The 22,379-nt window shown below is 37.0% G+C and overlaps 1 protein-coding gene across 1 annotated transcript; it reads right to left on the bottom strand.

Annotated features, from left to right (window-relative positions):
* Positions 1-1,951: 1,951 nt before the first annotated feature.
* Positions 1,952-18,335, bottom strand: LOC125662841 (uncharacterized). The gene is made up of 2 exons (XM_048895194.2): positions 17,935-18,335; positions 1,952-6,283 (listed from the first exon to the last, which is right to left on the bottom strand). Exons 1-2 carry the CDS (start codon positions 18,310-18,312, stop codon positions 1,952-1,954), a joined length of 4,710 nt encoding a protein of 1,569 aa, XP_048751151.2. The 5' UTR covers positions 18,313-18,335.
* Between the last annotated feature and the right edge of the window lie 4,044 nt (positions 18,336-22,379).

Raw genomic sequence — 22,379 nt, 5'->3', positions numbered from 1 at the left:
AAGCATGAACACTAAATCTCTGGCGCAGTTGTGGCGTTTTCAGGGTTTATATGATGGCTGACCGAGTTCTGCGAGTGACCGCCTGCCACCAGGGAGATTTGCATATGGAGGAGGTGACAGCGTCAATTGATGAGGTGTGACCGAGATCTTTATCAATCGTACACACACACACAATATTCCAGATTTGATGTCTGTTGAAAATGCACACTACAAACTATGAATTACCTGTTATTAATTCATTTTCTTCTTCGAAGTTCAATCTTATAGGTGTACTATTGGGGAGTTTTGTTGGGCCTTTTGTTAAAATTTTTACCGGATTTTGTACTAAAGCTACATTGTATATGAAAAAAGTCATATTGTGATCTTGATTATACTAACATTTATTTTGGTGTTGTTACTTATCGTTTTGGTGGTATGTTCTACCTCTATTGTGTTTTGTAGTGTGTGGGGGTTATTTTTTTTTTTTTTCATTGTAGCACATTTCAAATCTTCAAATCATAAACATGAACTTCTTCTTTAAAGATAGGATTAGAACTTTAAGAGAACTAAACAGAAATGAAATATTTCTAAAGTGATCGTAATTATTGAAGCAAATAGGATTGTTAGATTGTAATTGTAAAGAAAATTTATGTTGTGTATAGGATTGCAAAATCACTTCTTCTTTTTTTTTTTTTATCTAAAACAAAAAAAGCTATTTCCTTTAATGCATGCTAAAAACTATATTAAATATTTTTTGCATCAAGGATCATACATGTATACGTACACTGTATACACCCGCGTTCAAATATTCTGGTGACTGGTGATTGCACTTCATTTGTTAATTCCAATAGCTTAATTTGCATTTATTGACAAGTACATTTCTATATTGCAAGAGCTCTTCATCACATGGTCGTAAAGCATGTTTGGGAACTCTTACTGATCATAAAACGAATTGTCACACAAGAGTAAAAGATATTCCATTTGGCATATCATGCAGGAAAACTTAAACTCGTCTGCCTGTGTTTTCAAGAGAAAAACAATTTCTTCTTTCCGTTTGGCTTTATGTGGAATACAAAAAAGAATATGGCATTTTGGCCGAAAATTTTGACAGCCATGCTTTTTTTTACGGGCTGTATCGTCTATTTCTGGCAAAAATAAATAACTCTGGTCTCCGGTTACATATATTTATATTGTGAAAAATACATTCCATGTATATTGTGAAATAAATTAGGATATAACATGCAATAGAAACATTTCATGCTACACATAATGAATTCCCTCATTTTCCACTTGTGCTGATTAATGAATCGAAAATCAAGAAAATACGAAACGAACGAAATCTGCACGTGCTGTAGCTACCTAGCTTGTTTGTAAGGTTCTGAATTTGTTCTTAAGAAGATTGCTTTCCTTTGTTGTTTATGAAGAATTGGAATATATATTGGGTTGTCCATAACACGAAAACAAACCCCGTCTAAAATGAGAAATTTATCAGGAAGTTCTAAATTCAATGGTACACCATGGTTTATAATTTTTTTTACTTGTGGTTGGTGCATCATATGTACATCCAATCACTTGTCTCTGATCTTCATTTCACAATGTGTATCAAACCTTCTAAGCCTAAAGGGAATCTTCAGTTACTTATATGAGATAATTCAATCAAATATTTGAACATATTCTAATTGAAGTATCACAAAAGAGTACAAATAACTGAAGATTTTGGGTCTTGAAATTTTGTACGGAGTCTATTCGCGACGCTTTTCCATTATTTTCTTGAATGAAGATGAATATTAACAAGTGCGATTATCGTGTGAGAGGTAGGTATGGACACCGCGATGTTTAAGTTCAAAATCCCACGTAATGTTTAATCATTGTCATGGTTTTCAACATTCACCATAAATTTCATAAACGGTAGTCTGTGTCTAAAGAAACTGATTCAGAGCGTGATGTTTCTTTATCCCTGTCATTTATGACGTCACTTCCTCCTTCCGAACACTTCTGAAATACGGAAACCTTTCCTGTTTGCACTGCTGAATTCCTTGTACTGTATCGTGTTTTCTATCGGTTGACGCGCCATGTTCTGTGACTCCGCATTGGAATCGAAATTATTTCCCAAGGGTTCAGTAGGTGTGGGCTGTGTTACACTTTCGCCAAAGAAGTTACTTTGGTAACTGTAGTCGGGAGGATTTTGCTGGGCGTTGTTTTGGAAGTAATCAAAATTTGAAGGTATTGTTGTCAATGGTTGTTGAGAGCGCGGCAATGTTGGATATGCTTGCTGATATGGAGGCTTCGTGGTGTATGGTTGTGTCGCTAATGGTTGATGTCTATAAACAGGAGGCGTAGCTATTCTCTCGTGGCGGTATACTTCCGGTGGAACTTGAGATGGAAGGGGATTGTTGGCTATTGGGTAGACGTTAGGAGGAACTTGAGTCGGAAGGTTATTTGGTACTTTTTGCTTTGACGATATCACTTTGATTCCCATTAAATCCAAATTCTTTTTATTTTTTCTTGTCTTGGATTTGACTGGGACGTTATTTTGTATCTCAAACATGCCGTTTTTCGTTATTGTGAAGGACTGTTGGTTATTTTGCTTTTGTTGATAATTTTGTTTTTTAGACGTTTGTTTTGGCAAATGGAAATTTTGATATTGAGATTGCACCACTTTGTTCAGAAACGTTTGTCCTCTTGCATTCCCGACAACATTTTGAGTTGGAATTACGGAATTCCCCCTGTATACTTGAGGACGATCTTGGGCTGGTGTTGGGGGTAATCGAATTCGGGATCCAGGAAAAGATGGTCCATGCTGTTCCTGTCCGTTTTGTGGTGGTGTGGGTGGAAGTCGCCGATCTTGGAATTGTGTTCTTGCTCTTTTGATATTTTGCCTCTCCATCTGTTTTCTCATCACCTGGTGTTGCTTTCCACTCTGTTTCTGAATAACTTGCTGCTTGTTTTGAGATGGAGTTGGCGGTAACCGTTTAGGCGCATTTTTCACGGTAGTTTTAGGGGATACAGCTTTTTTAGACACAATAGTTTTTGTCACCTTTGTAGCGGTAGCATGAGACACATTTTTGTGTGATATTTTGATTTCATTGGTATTTATCACACGTGCGGCATTTGATTTTAGTGTTGCATTCACTGCGGGCAAAGGCGCCTTGGTGGTAGTAGACGGTTCGTGGATCAAAAGTTTTACCAAATTCATAAGCTTCGCTAGAGTTTTAGCGGATTGTTGCACAGGTGATGGTGTTGAGGCGGGCAAAGCCGGGGTTGTGGTAAGCTGAATCATATCAAAAATTCGAAAATCGAACAAATTTTGAGTTGTGGGTGGACGCGGTGACGTAAAAGAATCGTGTAAAACTTTAGCCATTTTCGACGCAACGGTTTTCACAGGTCTGGTTGTTTTTGCCGATGAGTGTCTGATCATGTCTACAAGATTCAAAATACCACGAGCAACAGAGGTAGGAATGCTGCCGACCGTATCCTGAAATCCTCGATAGAACGAAGGTGCAGAGTTCTTTATAGAACGGAATACATTGTATGGAATGTTTGGCATCCAATACTGAACTCCATGTAGAACGTGTGATGGGATCCTCGATAAGGAGAATTGGAGAAGTTGCATAAGATCGTATGCTTGATGTGAAACTGCTTGGAATAAAGAGTAATCACGGAAATGTTTTGTGTCCATAACGTTGGTTCCAAGTCCAATCGTGGTATCAATGTACCCTGGTTTAGAGGCAGAAAACAACATCTCCTCTGGCTCCTCTGGGGGCGGGGCTGGTCGGTTGTTAACATAGCTTGCTTGAGCTTGATGAGCGCCCATTCCACTTGCTGTCACTCCATGTACAAGATAGTCCATTGGATGATGCACATTCATTCCATTTCGATCAGCAGGACTATCCAAGGATTGCCCATTCACTTCTATCTCCTCTGGTATGTCTGTGGTGTTAAGTCGATCTGTTCGATCTAGTTTACTAAACTTTTCATTCTTTCGAGTTCCAAATGCAGTTGCAGGGGTAACCGGGCGGGTTCCCATGTTGTTATGACCATGAACGCCATGAACATAATTATCCAGCGGATGAGGAGTGCCTACTACGTTTCGATCTGCTGGACTGTCCAAAGATATCCCGTTAACCTCAATCTCCTCGGGAATATCCGTTGTATTTAGTCTGTCAGTACGATCCATGCTTCGTAATGTAGCATTTGTAGAGTTCCTGTACTGTGGTAGTACTTCTGGATCAAACGTTGCTTGTGATGGAGGCGAGTTTGTAACGGCAATATTCATATTTGCTGAGTGTCGAGCTATTCCTCCTTGATATGGAGAATTTGTCACTCTCGTCTTTGACCTGTTGAAGGGGCTAACCGTGTTGGCTGCTCTAAGGCTGATTACTTTTACTCCACCCGGATTCCTCTGTCCGTGAATGACACGTCTAATACCTGTCTTTGAAGCGTTGACAGCAGTTCCTTCGCGCCAGTTAAAGGCTACAGAAGCGGGACTCTCTTTCCCTTTGTTTGAAATAGCAACGGAGTTGGTAAGGATCGAGGAATTTGAAGACGCAGGGGACCCCGTGGCATTGACTCCGTGACTGTTGAGCACCTGCTCAATCAACAACTGTTGCAATAACTGGTTTTGTAATTCGATATGAGCATTCTGCTCCACCAGCTGTTTAGCTTGAGAAGTCAGATTTGACATCTTTGTGTTTGTATTGCTGGAAAAGAGACCAAAAGAGAAAGGAACCTTTGTAGGGGGTTGCGAATTTTGAGACTTTCGAATGACACTTGCTGTGTTTGTTTCAAATGCTGCCATCTGAATTTGACCATTTTGAATTGATATTTGCTGTTGGTGTTGCTGTCTTGGTGCCACTGTTTGACCAGTTGGAACCAGTTGAAAAGATTGCTGAACTGGTACTAATTGGCCGTTTACAACTTGATAAGTATGTTGGCTTGATGGTTTCAACTGGAATATTTGCCCTTGGACGCCAACAAACTGTCCATGAACTTGCGGTCCAGCGACACCAACATTCTGTTGAGCTTTCAACACTTGTGTATTCGTTGGAGTGGGGTGCGCATTGAATGACATTTGCAACACTGACTGCGGTGCCTGGAAAACTCCACCTGCTCCATTGATAATTGTTTGCCCGTTTGTCTGTATTGCCTGTGTCATCAATGGTGCTGGAGTTGGCAGTACTGGTCTTCTAACTGCAGTGTTTTGTTGATTACCCAGGAAATGGAAACTGTTTGTGTTCACGGATTGTGCTGACATAGGTTGGACCACTGTTCCTGATTTAGGTGCTGTTTGCTGTTGCATTAAAACGTTTTGACTCCCACCAAGTTGGAGTGGATTTTGATTGACAGAATGTACATTTTGAGGTGGCTGTCCAAATAAAGTTTGAGTTTGTTGTGAAACTGGTTGTAGTACCATGCTTGAGGATTGTTGTGGTCGTTGAACCATACTGTTGATTGCCACTTGCTGTGGCTGAACCCGTCCTTGATGGCTGAAGCTATTGATCTGATTTCCTGTCATTTGATGTTGTTGGATTTGTTGCTGTTGGAGTGAAAATGTTGGCTGTATTGGCTTCTGGTTGACAACTGATTCTTGTGGAAATCCAAATAAAGATTTATGTGCAACATTTTGTTGCTGCATGACAGGTTGAGGAATAGGATTGACATTGACAGCATTTGATGATGATTGCATGAATCCAGAATCAAATAAATGACCATTGTTCTGTATACCTGGATTGACCGAACCTTTTACGGGTGATTGATTTGTTAAGGAAAACTGCGATTGTCGATGAATTGATGCTGGTGAAGGTCTTTGCCCTCTGTTATTTGAACCCAAAGAGTTGTCACTTCTAGAGAAAGACGATGATTGTGAACGAGACGAGGGTGTGGGAGACGGAATAGAAGGAGCAGAATTTCTTCCTCTGTTAAATAAGCTCCCGATATTGCTTATGGCGTTCATGACGGAACTCGATCCAGAACTAGATCGAGAAGTTGAAATCCTAGATCGAGAAGAACTTGATCGTCTTGAATTAGGATCCTCTATGTGTACACCAAGGCCGAGTCCTATATTTGGAATTCTCTCGCGCAGTTTGTTGATGAATTGATTGATAGATGATGGAAACAAGTCTGTATTTCCCCTGTCGTTGAGTTGTTGATTTGCCTCAGCATTTTCCAATGGTCTAACGCGTCCATTAGGGTCACTTCCAGGTTGAAGACGTCCGTTGGAGGAAACTCTGTTGCTAATTCTACGGGCGTTCAGCGTCCGCCTGCCGTCCCGTAAAGACGACCTAGCATTGGTTGTCCTTTGTATCTATGAAAATGCAAGAAATAGCTATGATTAAACTGAATTATTACGATATTAGCACCCTAAATGCAATATTACTAAACGGAAATCATATGTTCAGAATCTCGAAGGAATCCAAAAAGACCCGAAATGCATGTGACCGCCAAGAACTTGACAATAAACAAACTATCAGAAATGAAGAAAAGTGGGGGATATCGGCTTGAGACAGGCATTGTCATGAAAAAGTAAAGTGTCGTCTTTATATAACTGGAAACAACCTCGAATGGGACGTATAACAACAAAGACGGAACCCTGCAGACGACCACAACATTTACATTGCATGTTGGTACACATGTTGTATGACTGTTACAGTGACCTACATTGTATAATCAGACGACATGAACTTTACCGAGCCTCTACAAATGGCAACTTTTACCTGTGTACCAAAAATAACTGAGGGTCGTCTGTCACTGAATTGACCTCTTTCAGTGAAACTGACCACATCGTTTGTTCCGCGGTCCAGGTAGCTATTTTGGCTTACCATTTGTTAATGTTTGTGATAGAAAGCAGATAGATCACAAAAATCCTACTTTTTAATTCTTGTAACGTTTTAAAATATTAATTAAATTAATTAATCAAAATTAATGTAAAAATCACTATCGAGCAGTTCAAATGATCCAACGTTCACTTGATGTCTTTCAGTGAAAAAAAAAACCCAAGAGTACTGGAAGCGGCACATAATACGCCCATCACAGACTCTTTTATTCCGCAGTGTAATCAATGTAAAGTAGTCATAGCTTAATAATGAATGGACAAGTGTATATGCAAATGTTTAACATCCATAATCTCCTTCAAAAGAGGTCGAAATGGATCAAAGTTTTAACATGAACTAGAGTGACCCACAACGAAACTAGAAATGAAAATAGAAACAGAAAACCCCGAACAGACGGAGGATCCGGACGAACCTGTACTGAAAAACGTACCGTCCAAAGACGTGTGTATACAACTGGAGAACTGTTCTGTTCTCAGCTCTATCTATCTATCTATCTATCTATCTATCTATCTATCTATCTATTTGTCTATCTTTATCTATCTATCTACACATAAATATATACTAGCGAAAAAGAGGAACTGTGCATTATAAAATTTAGTATAAGTTTTCTAGATTTATTGTTTATATTTATAAAATCTAAACAATCGATAAAGGTGATGTTTTTGAACAATATCAGATAGTACCCGACTCAGATGCATGGACGTTTTAATAATTAGTGAACACATGCTGTTTATTGAAGTGTTCGTATGCACGAGCTTTACTGTTTGGAATAAGAAGTGTAAAAGGTTGGTTTGGACACTATGCGTTAAGGAAAGCACTTTAGTTTTGGCAAAACCCTTCTGTCATGCCACGACTCGGCGAAAACCAACGTAATCCTGCTGTTGGGATGCTTCAAGCTGGAATGGCACAAAATATCGTAGCAAGACACTTTGGAGTTCACCGGAACACCATCCAGTCATTATTGAGACGTTTCCAACAATCTGGTAACACTCGGGATCGACCACGTTATGAGCGTCCTCGTGTGATGTCGCGTCGACAGGACAACCACATTAGACTTATGCACCTGAGAAATCGTTTTCAAACAGCAAGTTTGACTGCTCGTAGCATTCCTGGACTTCGACCAATCAGTCCAAGAATTGTGCGTAATCGTCTGTGCGAACACAACATCAGACCAAGACATCCAGCGGTGCGCCCAATACTGCTTCAACGTCATCGTATCGCTAGACTAGCGTGGTGCAGAAGACATCTGCGATTCATAATACAGGACTGGGCCAATATTCTGCTCACTAATGAATCCAGATTTCATTTGGATAGCAGTGACGGCCGTTGTAGAGTGTATCGTCGCGTTGGGGGAGCGGTACCAGGACGCTTGTGTTGTGCAACGTCGACAATTCGGTGGAGGGAGCGTTATAATGTGAGGTGGAATAACAGCAAGTGGAAGGACCCCTCTACAAATTGTCAATGGAAATCTCACCGGCGTACGCTATCGAGACGAAATTATTCAGCGCCATGTGATATCCTTTATACAGAGACAGCAAAATCACATCACTCTGCAGTAAGACAACGCAAGGCCACATGTTGCACGTGTAGGCAGGGACTTTTTTGTTCAACAGAATGTTGATGTCTTGCCTCGGCCAGCTGTTTCCTCCGATTTATCGCCGATCGAGTACGTCTGGGATGAAATGGAACGACGTCTACGCGCCGTTTACTAAATCAGCCAGTGACATTGGCTGATTTAGGCCAGGCTTTAACCAACATCTGGAACAACATCCATCAAGCATTTCTGAACACTTTAGTGGCATCAATGAGGCGCCGTTGTCGAGCATGCGTGAATGCAAATGGTGGTCACACGCGTTATTAACTTTGTTAATTCAAGTTCGAATACCAGTGTCTTTCGAGTGTGCTGAAATTGACGTTATTCGACGTTAACATTAATGGATTATGAAATGTTGTAACGAATACATTTGTTAACAGTATTACAAAAAATAAAATTTGTTCATTGTTATTTTTTTTTAAATTATTTTTTCATATATTAAATAATGCACAGTTTCTTTTTTCCGCTAGTATATTTCGGACTTCAATATATTGGAATTCAATGGGTGTGATTATTCCAATTCCTCGTAATGCAGTACAGTGTGTTTATACGATTCAATCAGTATGTACATAAAGAAGCAGCGCCTCGCGTCCACAAGTCAATGCACATTGGAGATTACGAACAGGAAATGTTACCAGGAAGGCAAAAATTCATGAGTTGACATTGTTTGCTGATTTGACGAGTTTATTGCCTCAGATCCACAATGAGATTATATATATATTCAATCATAAATATGTTTATATATTTCTTCGTTTATGTTACAATATTTTTACCGTCAGTTACAGCTTGCTTTGCTTTCACTATTTAATTTTGAATTTTTACCGTCAGTTACAGCTTGCTTTGCTTTCACTACTTAATTTTGAATTTTTACTCCTGTACTCAATAACATTTAAGTTAAACAAGGTACAGTTAGAAATACCAACTAAATATCTCAAATGAAGCAGAGATGGTGGGGTATCAGTAAAGAAATTGTTCCACCCACTGAGGTTCCACATTTCCTCTGATCAGTATTAAGTAGTTTGACCATTGCTTTAAGTACTCCTACTTGGCTACATGATTATGTTCAGGACTAGAACCTGAATTTCAGTTGTATATATGTATAAATTCTATATCCCAGATCCTGTTTATCCTATGATAGGACCAGTAGTCCTGCTATTGTTTGTTTTTTTTTGTTTTGTTTTTTTTTTGCATTAAGAAGGCTGAAATCATTTGTATAAGGTTGTTGTGTTCTATATATTTTTCAGAATGACAATGGTGAACAAAAAAGTTGACCCCCAAGAGATTTGTCCAGTGTACTTTAAGGAAGTAGAAGGGAAAAGTGTGCCAGCAGCATGTTAGTGTGCGAAAGATGTCATGTGTCCTTTAAGAAGAAAGAATGTCCAGCAAAACACATGAGGTTGAAGCATGAGGAGATCGATACGTCCAAAGAGGCAGAGAAAGACATTCCAGAACTCAGGTGTTCACCGCAGGATGATAGTGACAGTGGGAGTGATTTGGATGAAGATCCAGAGGTTCAATTGGAGGAGACGTCCAAGGAAAAAGAACCCCCAGCAGATAAGGCTGATACAATTGACCTGTTGACTGGACGTACGTACAGGAAACGAACTTCCCCCAGTCCTGTTCAAGCTCCTAGAAAAGTGGTCTGTAGAACCGCAGTGTATCCTGCCCAGGGTGGCGTGGCAGTTGCGACACAGACTGATGCTGGTGTCGGAAGTACGGTGGATAAAATTACCCAGACAGCTGGCTACCGAAAGCGAGTTAAAGAGGTTACCATCACCAAGTACCATGAGAATGGCAGAAGGGTCGAGAACATTGTAGAGAGAGAGAGAGAGAAGAGTTTTATAATTTGTAGTAAGGTTGACTTTTGAAAGCGTAATGCAGAAATGTTCAGACAGATAGTCTTTGATTATAATGTTGACCTTAACTTCTTTATCATTAAGATATGTATGTATATCAAAAGTTTTTATAACTTGAATTGACAATTTCATTTGTTAAAGATATTTTCATAATTTCTTCATTGTTTCCATATCTCATGATTTCTTCTCATTAAATCATTTATCATTAGCCCTTTATTGTTTTATCATGCGAGGACGCATGAGGAATAGAGGCGTGGGTAATGTGATGATTAACGGTCGGGCTCGGAAAATTCGGGCTCGGGATGTATCTAGCTATTACGTATACCGGGCTTTATTGCTGTGCATTACAAAAGCGCCCGAGGTTAGTTCGAATGCGCATCAGTATATAAGGCGGTGATGAGCGACATTTCGCCAGTTCACTGTCGGAGCTCAAAAGAGTAAGATCGCAGCAGAAGCAGTAAGGCGAGAATATTTTAACCCTGGTAATTTTGAGTATACGTTGACTAGTATACTGGTTTTAGGGTGTTATACAGGGAATTAAAACTGTTTGTTATATTTCGATATAATTGTAGTTAAGTTCTGTATGGGTATAGGACAGATCTGGAGATAGATCCGAGACCAGTACTTGTATAGGATACATACCTGCCCGGACACAGACCATATACCTAATTAGATTTGTTTGCTTTTATATTAGGGGTAGATAATCCTAAGACTTATCTGTATATATTGACTCGTTCTTATTCACATCATCATTTTTCGTAATTATTGCTGATTGCCATTTTTCTATATGTACAGTCATTTATCTATCATTGTCTTGATCTATCCAAATTTACGGACCCAAACACGTTACAATACGAAGTTGTTTGACCATCGTTTTAATTTGTCTGATTAGTACTAAGTTGTTTGACCATTGTTTTGATTTGTCTGACCAGCACTAAGTTGTTTGACCATTGTTTTAATTTGCCTGACCAGTACTAAGTATTTTGACCATTGCTTTAATTTTTCTTATCAGTAATAAGTTGTTTGACCATTGCTTTAATTTGTCTGACCAATATACTAAGTTGTTTGTCCATTGTTTTAATTCGTCTGACCAGTACTAAGTTGCTTGCCCACTAGTTTAATTTGTCTGATTAGTACTAAGTTGTTTGACCGCTTATCACAAAATAAATAGTATTTCAACCGTGCATGTTGTAAATATATGTTACCAAGGCAATGAGGACGGCGATGTGATGATACCTAATATACAGATAATTCGTACTAAATAAAGACAATTACTATAACTATATACAATAAATCAGACCCCTTACTAGTATTTTCAAAGATGCGGGGGTGTTTGTTATTACGGCCGGAAATGTGTTGGTCGTCTTAGGTTAAAATCCCGCATTGCGAGATTTCCCGAGACGAGAGACTTATTGATATGTACATTGTAACAGTTCCTGAAATATCCCAAATGAAATTTTCATATGAATTAAAAGAAAATATTGGTTCTCATTCATTACTGATCGCTAGAACCTCCAGTAACCCCCCCCCCCCCCCATACGGTCATATAATGCAATATAAACCAGCCGATAACTATTGAAAATGTGGAACTGTTGGACTCGAAATGGTCAGTATCTTTCACGAAAAACAAATACACATACGAAGAATCTAAAATGCTACTGCATATCTGTAGAAGTATCGAGAAAAGAGAAAAATAGCATATAGTGCGGCATTCACACCAAAGGAATGGGTCAATATCACGTGTGAAGTGATAATTTCTTCTGTTTCTTAAATCCCGAAATCGATAATAAGTGTAGGGATACATTAGGGCTGTTTTATGAATAAGATAACTTTTTTGGAAAGACCGATACTCATTTTCTCTGCTATAAATTCTTTAAGTGGTATCTCATTCCTATAAGTGGATTCATTGTCCAGGGGTTCTCTTATATCTATCAAATGTGCATCCCGCGACTGATATTACGCATACGTTAACCTGTAATGTAGACAGGTGTGTATGTGACTCAGCTTTGTGTTCAACCACGCACCACAAATAACACGGACTGACGGCGACCACACATAATCGCAAATATGTGCGAATAAAAGAGCACGAAATTATATTGATTAGCGAACAAGAAAACAAAAGAAAAATGAATAAAGAAACTAGTTAGATTCAAATGTAAATGATAACCATGCAGGGTTTTTAATGAACTGAGACACAATTTGTTCATATATATATATATAATTCCAATGTTATTATTGTTTTGACGGACAATAATAAAGCTGAAAAAGAGTTTACACATCAATAAATCCGAAAACGCGTGTGAATATACACATTCTGCGAACTCCGCGACCTATTTCGCGGCATTGTTGAAATTGTTTAAAAATATGTTCTCTTTTTTTTTTTAAACTTTTCATATGAATTTATAATAATGAGTAACGCTTGCCTATAGTATACGATGGTTTATCATACATGAATTTAGAATTTCCTTTTACCATCATTTAAATATGGAAATCATTACCAAATATTGAGACAAGGAGATTTTCCGCTGTTAATTCTAAATAATTTACAGGTCAATAATACCTATATTTTACGCTCTTGAAAGTAAATATTTAAAAAAAAATACAGATAAATATGAGTAATAAATAGTCCCTCTTTGGTTTTAATTGTTAAACGGGAGATGAAGGTAGCAAACATTGCAAAAAAATGGATAATCCGCTTACGTTGGGGGGGGGGGGCATTTTTTCTTCATCTCCCGTTTAACAAACCAAAGAAAGAGTTTCTATATTTGAATGATGTCCATTAGTCAGTTCGTGTGTACACTGGAAACGGATGTTATGTAGAGGTCAAAATAATTATAAAATCAAATGAATATAATTTGATTATACGAGTGTGCAGAAAATTTTCAACGTTATTGTGCGCATTATTCAGAGGACAAAATAATTAGTCAATAATTAGATATTTCAATAAAACTAATGTAAAAATTCAACAGCGAATACCACCACTGGTATTGCACTATCTACGTAGATACATGTAATACATACAATGTACATGTACGGATGTAGATCACCAAGGTCACTTTCAAATTTCTACCTGCATGTAGCAGTATCTATAATGGTAATGTAATTGATAATGCCTCACTAACACCGTGACACATGTGTACTTATACAGACTTTGCACACACGTTCAGAATTACTTCTCATATGTGTAAATCAAACATAACAGGAACACGCATTATTTTGACAAAGAAGCCATTGTTTCTAGTGACCACTGATAGGTCGGTAACATTTAAGTAAAATGTGGATGTATACACATGGTTCACGCTGTCGTAATACATGCAATATATCATTACTATCATCCACCGACAAGTAGCGACCTCGCCGCGGATAGAGGGATTCTTTAGAGACAGAATAACAAATGCGAACAAACATTAGGCTCTTGCACCGCAAAGGTCTGAAAATATTCATGTAAGTTAAGAGAAAAAGTTAGAAAGACAGACCACATTTATACTTGTACTCGTTGACTTTTAACATTGTCACTTTGTCCCTTTTTTATAATCTTATCCGATGTTTCGCAGACAGAAGTGCCCTATGTCCATCTAAATATCTCTTGGAATATTTTTAAAGGGTTAATTTGCGATGTTGAGTTGAATTATATCTTTTGACTGCTGATTGATTACTGTAAAAATATAATAAATGCAGTAGTTTTACAGGTCTAAATCACGAACAATCTAGTACAGCGTAATCAATAATACAATGCATACAATCAACGAATACAGGAAACAATAAGCATAAAATCACTGAATTAATGAGTATCATGAAAAATTAAATTTCAATGGATGCCCTTTAATTACATGCATAGATTTGTAACACAAAACTCCTTGGATGTTTGTGAGAAATTTAGTGGATAATAAACACTGACGCACCATCCCCAGTTTGCATGTATGTCTATAAAATAAGTTATGGGAAAAGTCGAGCTTGCAGGTCTTTTATTAGTATATTATCAATGATTATTAGCACAAACATTGTACAGCGCATAGAAACTATAGGTAATTTTGCGCTTTATAAATGAATGAAATAATAATAATTCATGTGGTGGCAAAATTTGTAAAATTGAGGATGAGACAGAGGATGGGAGGGGGAGATGGGAGGAGAAAGAGTGGGTGGTGAGGCAGGAGAGAGGGAGATGTTACCCCTACATTATCTGGTATTGCTGCTGAAGCGACCTGTACACTGTATGTAACAGTCAAAATATCTTTTCTTCTGAAATATGTGACACATATATCTAATATCATCTTTCATTTCTTTAAAATTAATATGATCAAGTGTATAAAAATGTTCCTCATACTCTGTCTTTTAAGTAAATTTGATTTTAAATTAATCCCAATGGAAAGAAATATATATGTAACAAAATTTCGAACGTCTTCACACTCTTTGAACATTGAGAAGGGCAGGCATAAAAATATTTCAAGAAGTAATAAGAATTGTACATTTTGTAACCTAAATGAGTTAGAAGACGAATTTCATTTTATTTTAAAATGTCCTTTTTATAACAGTTTAAGAATTAAACTGTTAAAAGAATTAAAATCACAAATTTTATTACAAGAAACCCAGTGTCTTCAAATTAGTAAAGCTTCTTAGTGTAAATAATACAAAAGAACTCAATAATTTAGGAAAGTTCCTACAACAGGCTACAAAGTTTCGATCTTCATGTAACTTATGAATTCTGTACTTGCTACGACATATTATTCACGTGTATTGTTATATGTATGTTGAAATACATTGATTGTATATCGTCAAAATTGTATTTGTATGTCTACTCACCCTCTACTATCTTATTTGTATATTTGTATATATTTGTATTTATGACCGATGAGCTGTATAGTTTTAGGGAATAAAAGAATCTGAATCTGATTTAAAGTTAGACCCCAATTTTAGAATTAGATTAGGGTGCTCGCGTCGGTGCCAGAAGGTCCGGGTTCAATTCTCGACCCCTTAAGGAGTGTCGAACCTAAGGTGATTTAAAGTAGGTAGTGACTATTACTGCACAAAGCACCTGCCGTTAGGGTAAATCGGATATGACATTAAAAACGGCGGTCGCAGTCGGATTTGCTACAATAAAAACACTCACTGCTGGAGCACTGTGCATAAATCAAACTTTGTGGCACTTCATCTACAGCTTGTGGCGCCTTTAAAAGAATGACAAACTCTTGATTACGGTGTAAAATAACAAGCAAACAAATAAAATTCTTTTAAAACGCATTTTTAAGAAGATGGCATACCCGGTGATTCTCAAGTCATTGTAGTATATTGTACATTACATATTTTATCATTATTATTTATTTGTCTAAAAAAGAAAAATGAATTCGTACGACTTTTAACCTACATTTTGCATTGGATTTAGGGTAGTGGTAAATGAATAAGATTAATTGGTATAATTAACACGAGGAAGTAATTAATTAATTAATTTGACCGACAGAACATGCACGTCTCTTTGACCAAGTTGTGCAGTGTATATGATGGCTGTACACAAATCCAATGTGTCTTACGCCATTTCTCTCGGGGAAATAATGCGAGTCTTTGACATAAAATGTGTGGTCAGATGTCGCTAGAATAGTAAAGTGCATAATAATGATATTTCACACACACGCACACAAATTAAACAACAAACAAATAATAAATAAATAAATAAAAATGATGATTAAAAATACGAAGTAAATTTATCAAGATTTATAAATTATCATATTCCAGTTATACAGATTGTTTTTATTTGATTTTTAAAAAATTGAATATCTTTAAATGAAACATCTTTGCTCGCAAGAGAAGCGGAGGGATCGTAAAACCTTGGCTAGCGAAGATGCAAATGAAGAAGTTTTTTTTTATTCTTTCTTTACCGTATCGGTCAATATGACTGATAGCTCTAAAAATGAGATATGCTTAACTTTCAAGCGTTGTCATGGAGTTTAATTTAAAGATTATATATATTTATTGAAAGAAAAGTAAATTCAATTAAATGATTAATCTTTCACTATACCGTGGTCAATGCCATAATGCAACGATGAATTAGTCTAGTTTAAAATCACTCTGGTGCAGTCGTGTACTTATTCTAATTTGCATGTTTGCTAGTTATATCAATAAATAGTAAGATTTCATTGTGATAGGTAGTTTACCTAAAGTAATATATAACAGCTAGTCACTACATTATCTGACACGATCACAAATTGCTTGAATATCAATATTAATATATAGTATTTCACATGGAAGACTCATAATTCAATTTTTGAATGCTGTAATAATTATGTTTATCTAAACCACCACAACTTCGTAGGAAAGTTTTTTTTATATGGGTTATATCACTTCGTTATCCTTTAATCATTTCCTTTGGACATATACATTGATGAGAGGTGGCGTTTTTATGTCCGCCATATTGACTGATTATGGACAGCAATATTTGTTTTGCATTTATGATGAGAGAAAACCAATACATGACGGCATGTGGCGGTCTAAAGGTTAGTTATAATGTAAATGTATGTGCATATATGGGAATTTGTCAACATAAAGGACCTAGTAACAGTTGTAAAACATTCCTCTGATAAAAAAGAGGCGTTCAGTGTGTAGCCTTGACTAACTCCATATATTGATAATAATCATTTTATAATATTATATATATAGTGAAATACATACTGTACATAGTGAAATAAACATGCAATATAAAATCCAAAAGAACACTAAGCAAGGGTCTTGGATCTATTTCTATAACAGTGAAGAGAGCCTTGAACTCTCCGTACGGTTGTTTTACATGGTGCTGCATGTATACAAATTGAATGATACTGATACTGTTAATTACTAATGATATTTAATTAACAATGTCTTCAAGCGTTTCTATTTGGTGACCAAACTAACGCGTGAATTTTTCTGTAATATCCATAATTTATAGGAATCTAGGTATATCTGAGTTGTCAGTTATAAGCTCATCAATTTATCACTTTTTAACATGAAGTTCGTTCTTCCTCTCTGGACAACATTACACGACATTTTAGAATAATAAATCTTTGAGTGGGAGCTTGATCTGTCCACCTTTTTGACAGGTTTATAGGGAGCAATGCATCTATCTGATAAACTGGCGAAAAGTCCGTCTCAAACAGCTTATTGTACGTATCCATCAAGGACGCTAACATTCCGCTAAATTGTAAGGAGATTGAAAAATAGCCTCCCCGCAATTTTTCTCTCTCCATCGTATCAAAGCAGATTTTCAAATTATAGATCTTGGTATATTGTAAGTACATACATGTATATACATCATCGTTACCCGCCTCATGTTTTGTAGAACATACTAACATTTCCAAAAATTTTCATGTAACAGATACACCGAGAAGAATCCTATACAGTTTGGCATACAATGCAATGACTGGACAAGATCAAATAATTAATGAAAAGAGATGAAATATACTATCAATAGATCGATGGCAGATCCAGGAAATTTTCAAAGAGGGATTGCAGCTCAAGTTTATACCTTTTCCGCACCCCACCCCTCCTAATGGGGGGAGGGGGGGGGTTGAAGACCCCACATTGACAAAAATGACTTTTTGTTAAATTATTCAATAAGAGGGGGTAAGTGGGGTTGCAACCCCCTTTACCCATTCTAAATCCGCCATCAAAGATAAATTTTAAAAACTGAAATCTGATTTAGTAAACCTACTGTTCTTGTCCTTGGGTTATTTGGACTCGGCCTCTGTCCAGAATGACGAGACGCCGTCACCCGTTGCTGTGGTGAAACACGAGTGTTCGGCATTGGAAACCTCCTGCCATTTCTGTCATTGATATTTGAACTCGTACCACGAGAAACAACATGTTGCTGTTGCTGAATACCACGCCTGCGCTGAGATGATGGAACAGTTTCCGGTCTCAGATTTCGTCCTCTGTTGCCGTTAGTGTTTCTCGGTATTGGTTGTGGCGCATGGTTCCCTTGCACCTCTTTTGGCAGATATGAAATAACTATCACCAGAAAAGTTAAAGTACAAAGAGTTGTAATATTGCAATTCCTTCTAAGACGGACAGTTTCAAATTCCTTTGCCATTTGTTGCAAAAACAGTTAGCACTATTTCCGTAAAGAAAAAAAAAATATCTGTAGTTACACAGGGGTTTACCACGGATTCATTTAATCGGCACTCAGAGACCTGCTACATTCCGGACTAGTCCGAAGAAATTCCGGGTATCAGAGATCTCATCTTCGCCGATTTCAGGTCAATTTTCCGCAATGTCCGACTAAGCGTCTATCGTTCGGCACGAGCGTCAGCGGTGTCCATTCTAAAGCCCGTTATGATTGATTGCAAAAATATCATTTATGTTAATGATTGTTTTATGTCTAATAAAATTCGTGTTAGCCGATCGTTTTGTATCTTTTGGCGCGTGACGCTTGCCTGTGGTCAAAGAAGCGTGAACAACGTATAAAAGGGCACAGAAGTGACGTGGTGCTGGCCATTTTGCTAGAATTGTAGAGTCAGAAGGACCTGGCCTTAAGACCATAAACTGATATACACTTATAAAGTTAAAATTTTGATTAATTATATCATAAGATTTGTCTAGCACAGACGTTTAAAAAACGGCTGGTTTATAAAACAAATCAAATGCAAATTTGTACTGAAAATTTTATTTATATATAAAAATTATTTAAAAGTCAGCTGGATTTTCAGTTTATGGTCTTGTCGCCGGGAAAGTTATTTTTTTAAAACAATAATAACAATATTAATTGATAAACGTACAAATAAAAACATGAATGAATGTTAGAAAGGTACACAAATCCAGTGTCTGAACCCATGGCAAAGTTACAGAGATGTGTGTACTTCGTCTGTGCAAAAACTTCCACATATACTTAAAATACCGAGATATTTAGATAGGTATAATTTCTTGTTTTGTGATATATAAACTATGAAAAAAATCATGCCATGAAAGACTGTGTAACCTGGTTTTATTTCTACTATCATAAAATATACACTGCTCATACCCGATCTCACGACAACAATTTTGCCGGAGACGTGTGGATTTGAATGAACTTATTTCCCCTTGCTTTCTATTGTACTCACACTGAAACAGTTTAATTCTATCAACTTCTGATGCGCTGATAACTTTCTATAACTCACCAAAATTTACTTTTTGTTTTACTGAAATATATGACAAGGGAATTTCAAAAGGTTAGGAATATATATTTCAAGTTAGATAGATTAAAAGGTATTCATTTGACCAATAAAAACTAAACAATAAAAAGTTCCCTCTCTTCATTTCTCTAGGCAGGGTAAATTGGCTCGCATGATTTTCATGCGTAAAATCTTTTTCGTTCGAAAATCACATGAAATTCGTGCGATAATCATGACATACTAAAAATTCATATATATATTGGGATTTTATTTGCAAAAACTGTGAGATATTTATGCATACTTTATGCATAATATTTAAGAAATAAATTTCAATTATAAAAAGGCATCACACCCGCATATTTCATGAAGTGCGTTAGGGCTTAATTGTGAAAAGTAAACTGCTCACCCATGAAGTGCTGCAGGTCATACTCTCATGTCTTTTAAAAAATAAAATTTAATTCTTATATAAATATTTTTTCTTTCATTTCTGTCAGGATTCCCAGCTATTAAAATAGCCTACTATATTTTGTATTCTTTATGGGATTAATGAGACTGATCACTGTTCGTCATCTTCACGTTTCATTTATCAAGGTTTGTACATGCATTGTTTAAGACTGCAGCACGTGCATAAGGAAATGGATATCTATACAAATTGTAAAGATTTCGAAGGCAAAAACTTTGTAATTGTCTTAATCAGGGATATATGTAGTATAATAATAATAATGATGCAATAACACCATCAATACATGTATATTTATATGTGAAAGGTATATTCATAAATATATTTTCAGAAATGAAGTTTATTTCTTAAATAACGAATTAAATTCGAAATATGGGGTTCTGAAATTTGTTATTTCAAATTTATAAAAAGCACACACCCCCAACACCCCCCCCCCCAAAAAAAAAGACACAAAAACAAAACACACACACACAAACAAACAAAAAATAAAAACAATTGAGATATTTTGATAACAATAACAGTCAATAATTAGCGGCATTTTTTTTTTTTTTTTTTTTTTTTTTTTTTTTTTTTAGATCTGGACGAAGCCCGGTATACATGTACAATGTAACAGAGTTTTAATAGCATTGACCTGTCCACAACTGCTATTTTCGCGTAATTAAAAAAAATCACTCATTCAAAGCAATTTCTCTCTCGTCTATATACATGTATGATATATACATCATAAATTCACTGAGGCAATGTATGAGAACAGGAGAAAGAGGGGTGTGTAGACTGTGTGTCAGCTAGTTTAAGCGGTATCCACCATTATACAAACACTATAACCACAGAAACACTACACACAGCCCTGATATACTTCCTGTGTATATCAAAACTGTACACTTGGTCAGGTAAATAAAAATAACAATGACCATAGATAAGCTCCGCCTACATCCAGTGATCCGTGAGGAAACCGTCCGGTATGCAAACAATATGACCACAAAAACTCTACACACAGCCCTGAGATACTTCCTATGTAGATCAAAAGTGTACACAACAGCCTGATCTCTTGGCCAGGTAAATAAAAATAACAATGACCATAGATAAGCTCCGCCCACATCAAGTGATCCGTGAGGAAACCGTCCGGTATGCAAACAATATGACCACAAAAACTCTACAGACGACCCTGAGACACTTCCTATGTAGATCAAAAGTGTACACAACAGCCTGATCTCTTGGCCAGGTAAATAAAAATAACAATGACCATAGATAAGCTCCGCCCACATCCAGTGATCCGTGAAGAAACAGTCCGGTATTTTTTTTTATTGGTCTTTATTGCGACTTTTTATCTTGTTACTCAAAGACATATAGCAACGTTTTGCCCCCTAAGTAATGTAGGTATGGGGCATTCTTGACAATTAAAAAAACCCCAACTCCTCCTATTTTTCTCTTTGACCATATATGTACATGTATACATCAAAATCTTATAGCACGTGGTGGTGGTGGTGGTGGGGGTTGGTTGGTTGGTTGGTTGTTACATTCATCTTTCAATGTTACATTCTTATCTTTCAATGGTAGCTTTTCGTGAAAATCATAACATAACACGTGTCCGTGAAGCTCTCTACCTAAAGTGTGAAATTCGTGGCTCCTGGGTCAGTGGTTTTGCAAATATGGCCAAATGTAAAAAAATGTATCAAATTTTTCGGAAATATTTTCCTCTACTTCCATATTCATTTGAAAAAAACTAAATACATGATTTTGATCTCCATGAAGCTCTCTACCTAAAATGAGAATTTTTTATGGTTTCTGGGTCATGGTTGAAGCCCTTGGGCAGGGCCTATATGGCCACATACGAAAATGTATAAAAATCTTTTCCCCCCTTATATCTACTTTCACATTTATGGGATATAAACTAAATGCATGGTCAATTTAGACTTTCGAGGGGGGGGGGGGTTAGGGGCGGATCCAGGAATTGCAGTTACCGGGGCGCCGCTTTATGAGGCAGGGGGTCTGGGGGCCGCCTTGAGGCCTCCAGTGGGTCCAGGGCTTTTCCCTGGTGGGGGCCCAGGGGGCGAAGCCCCCGAAAGCTCCTGGATTTTACAGGGCTTGAAATATGTCTCCTATTTGAGTCATTTGTACTCTTTTCTATCATTTTTAATAAGATGAAAATAGTAAAATGACGCAAATTTTAAGGGTTTTTGGAAAAAAATTAAGTTCTCCGGGAGTGGAAGAAATTATTGCTTCTTTTATCGTTTAGTACATTTTTCTAAACAAGATACCACGATTTACCTTAAATTAAAAATTTTTAGGGGGGGGGGGTGCGAATCCGCCACTGGGGGAGGGTGTCAGTTAAAATGATTCATATTCTTCAAACTTCCATTTTTCTTTCTGTAATTGCATATTTTGAAAGATTATTTATGTAGATGTGCACAAAATACCCCATATTGAGGCTTAATGATACTCAGGTGACCGTTAAGACCCATGGGCCTCTTGTCTGTTGTTACCCTGAATCGACCCATTTTTTCTGCACCTAACGTTGTGAGGATGTTTTATGATACTAAAAGTATTCGT

Source organism: Ostrea edulis, chromosome 8, assembly GCF_947568905.1.
Source record: "Ostrea edulis chromosome 8, xbOstEdul1.1, whole genome shotgun sequence".
Lineage (NCBI taxonomy): Eukaryota > Metazoa > Mollusca > Bivalvia > Ostreida > Ostreidae > Ostrea > Ostrea edulis.
This window is presented reverse-complemented; position numbering and strand designations above follow the sequence as displayed.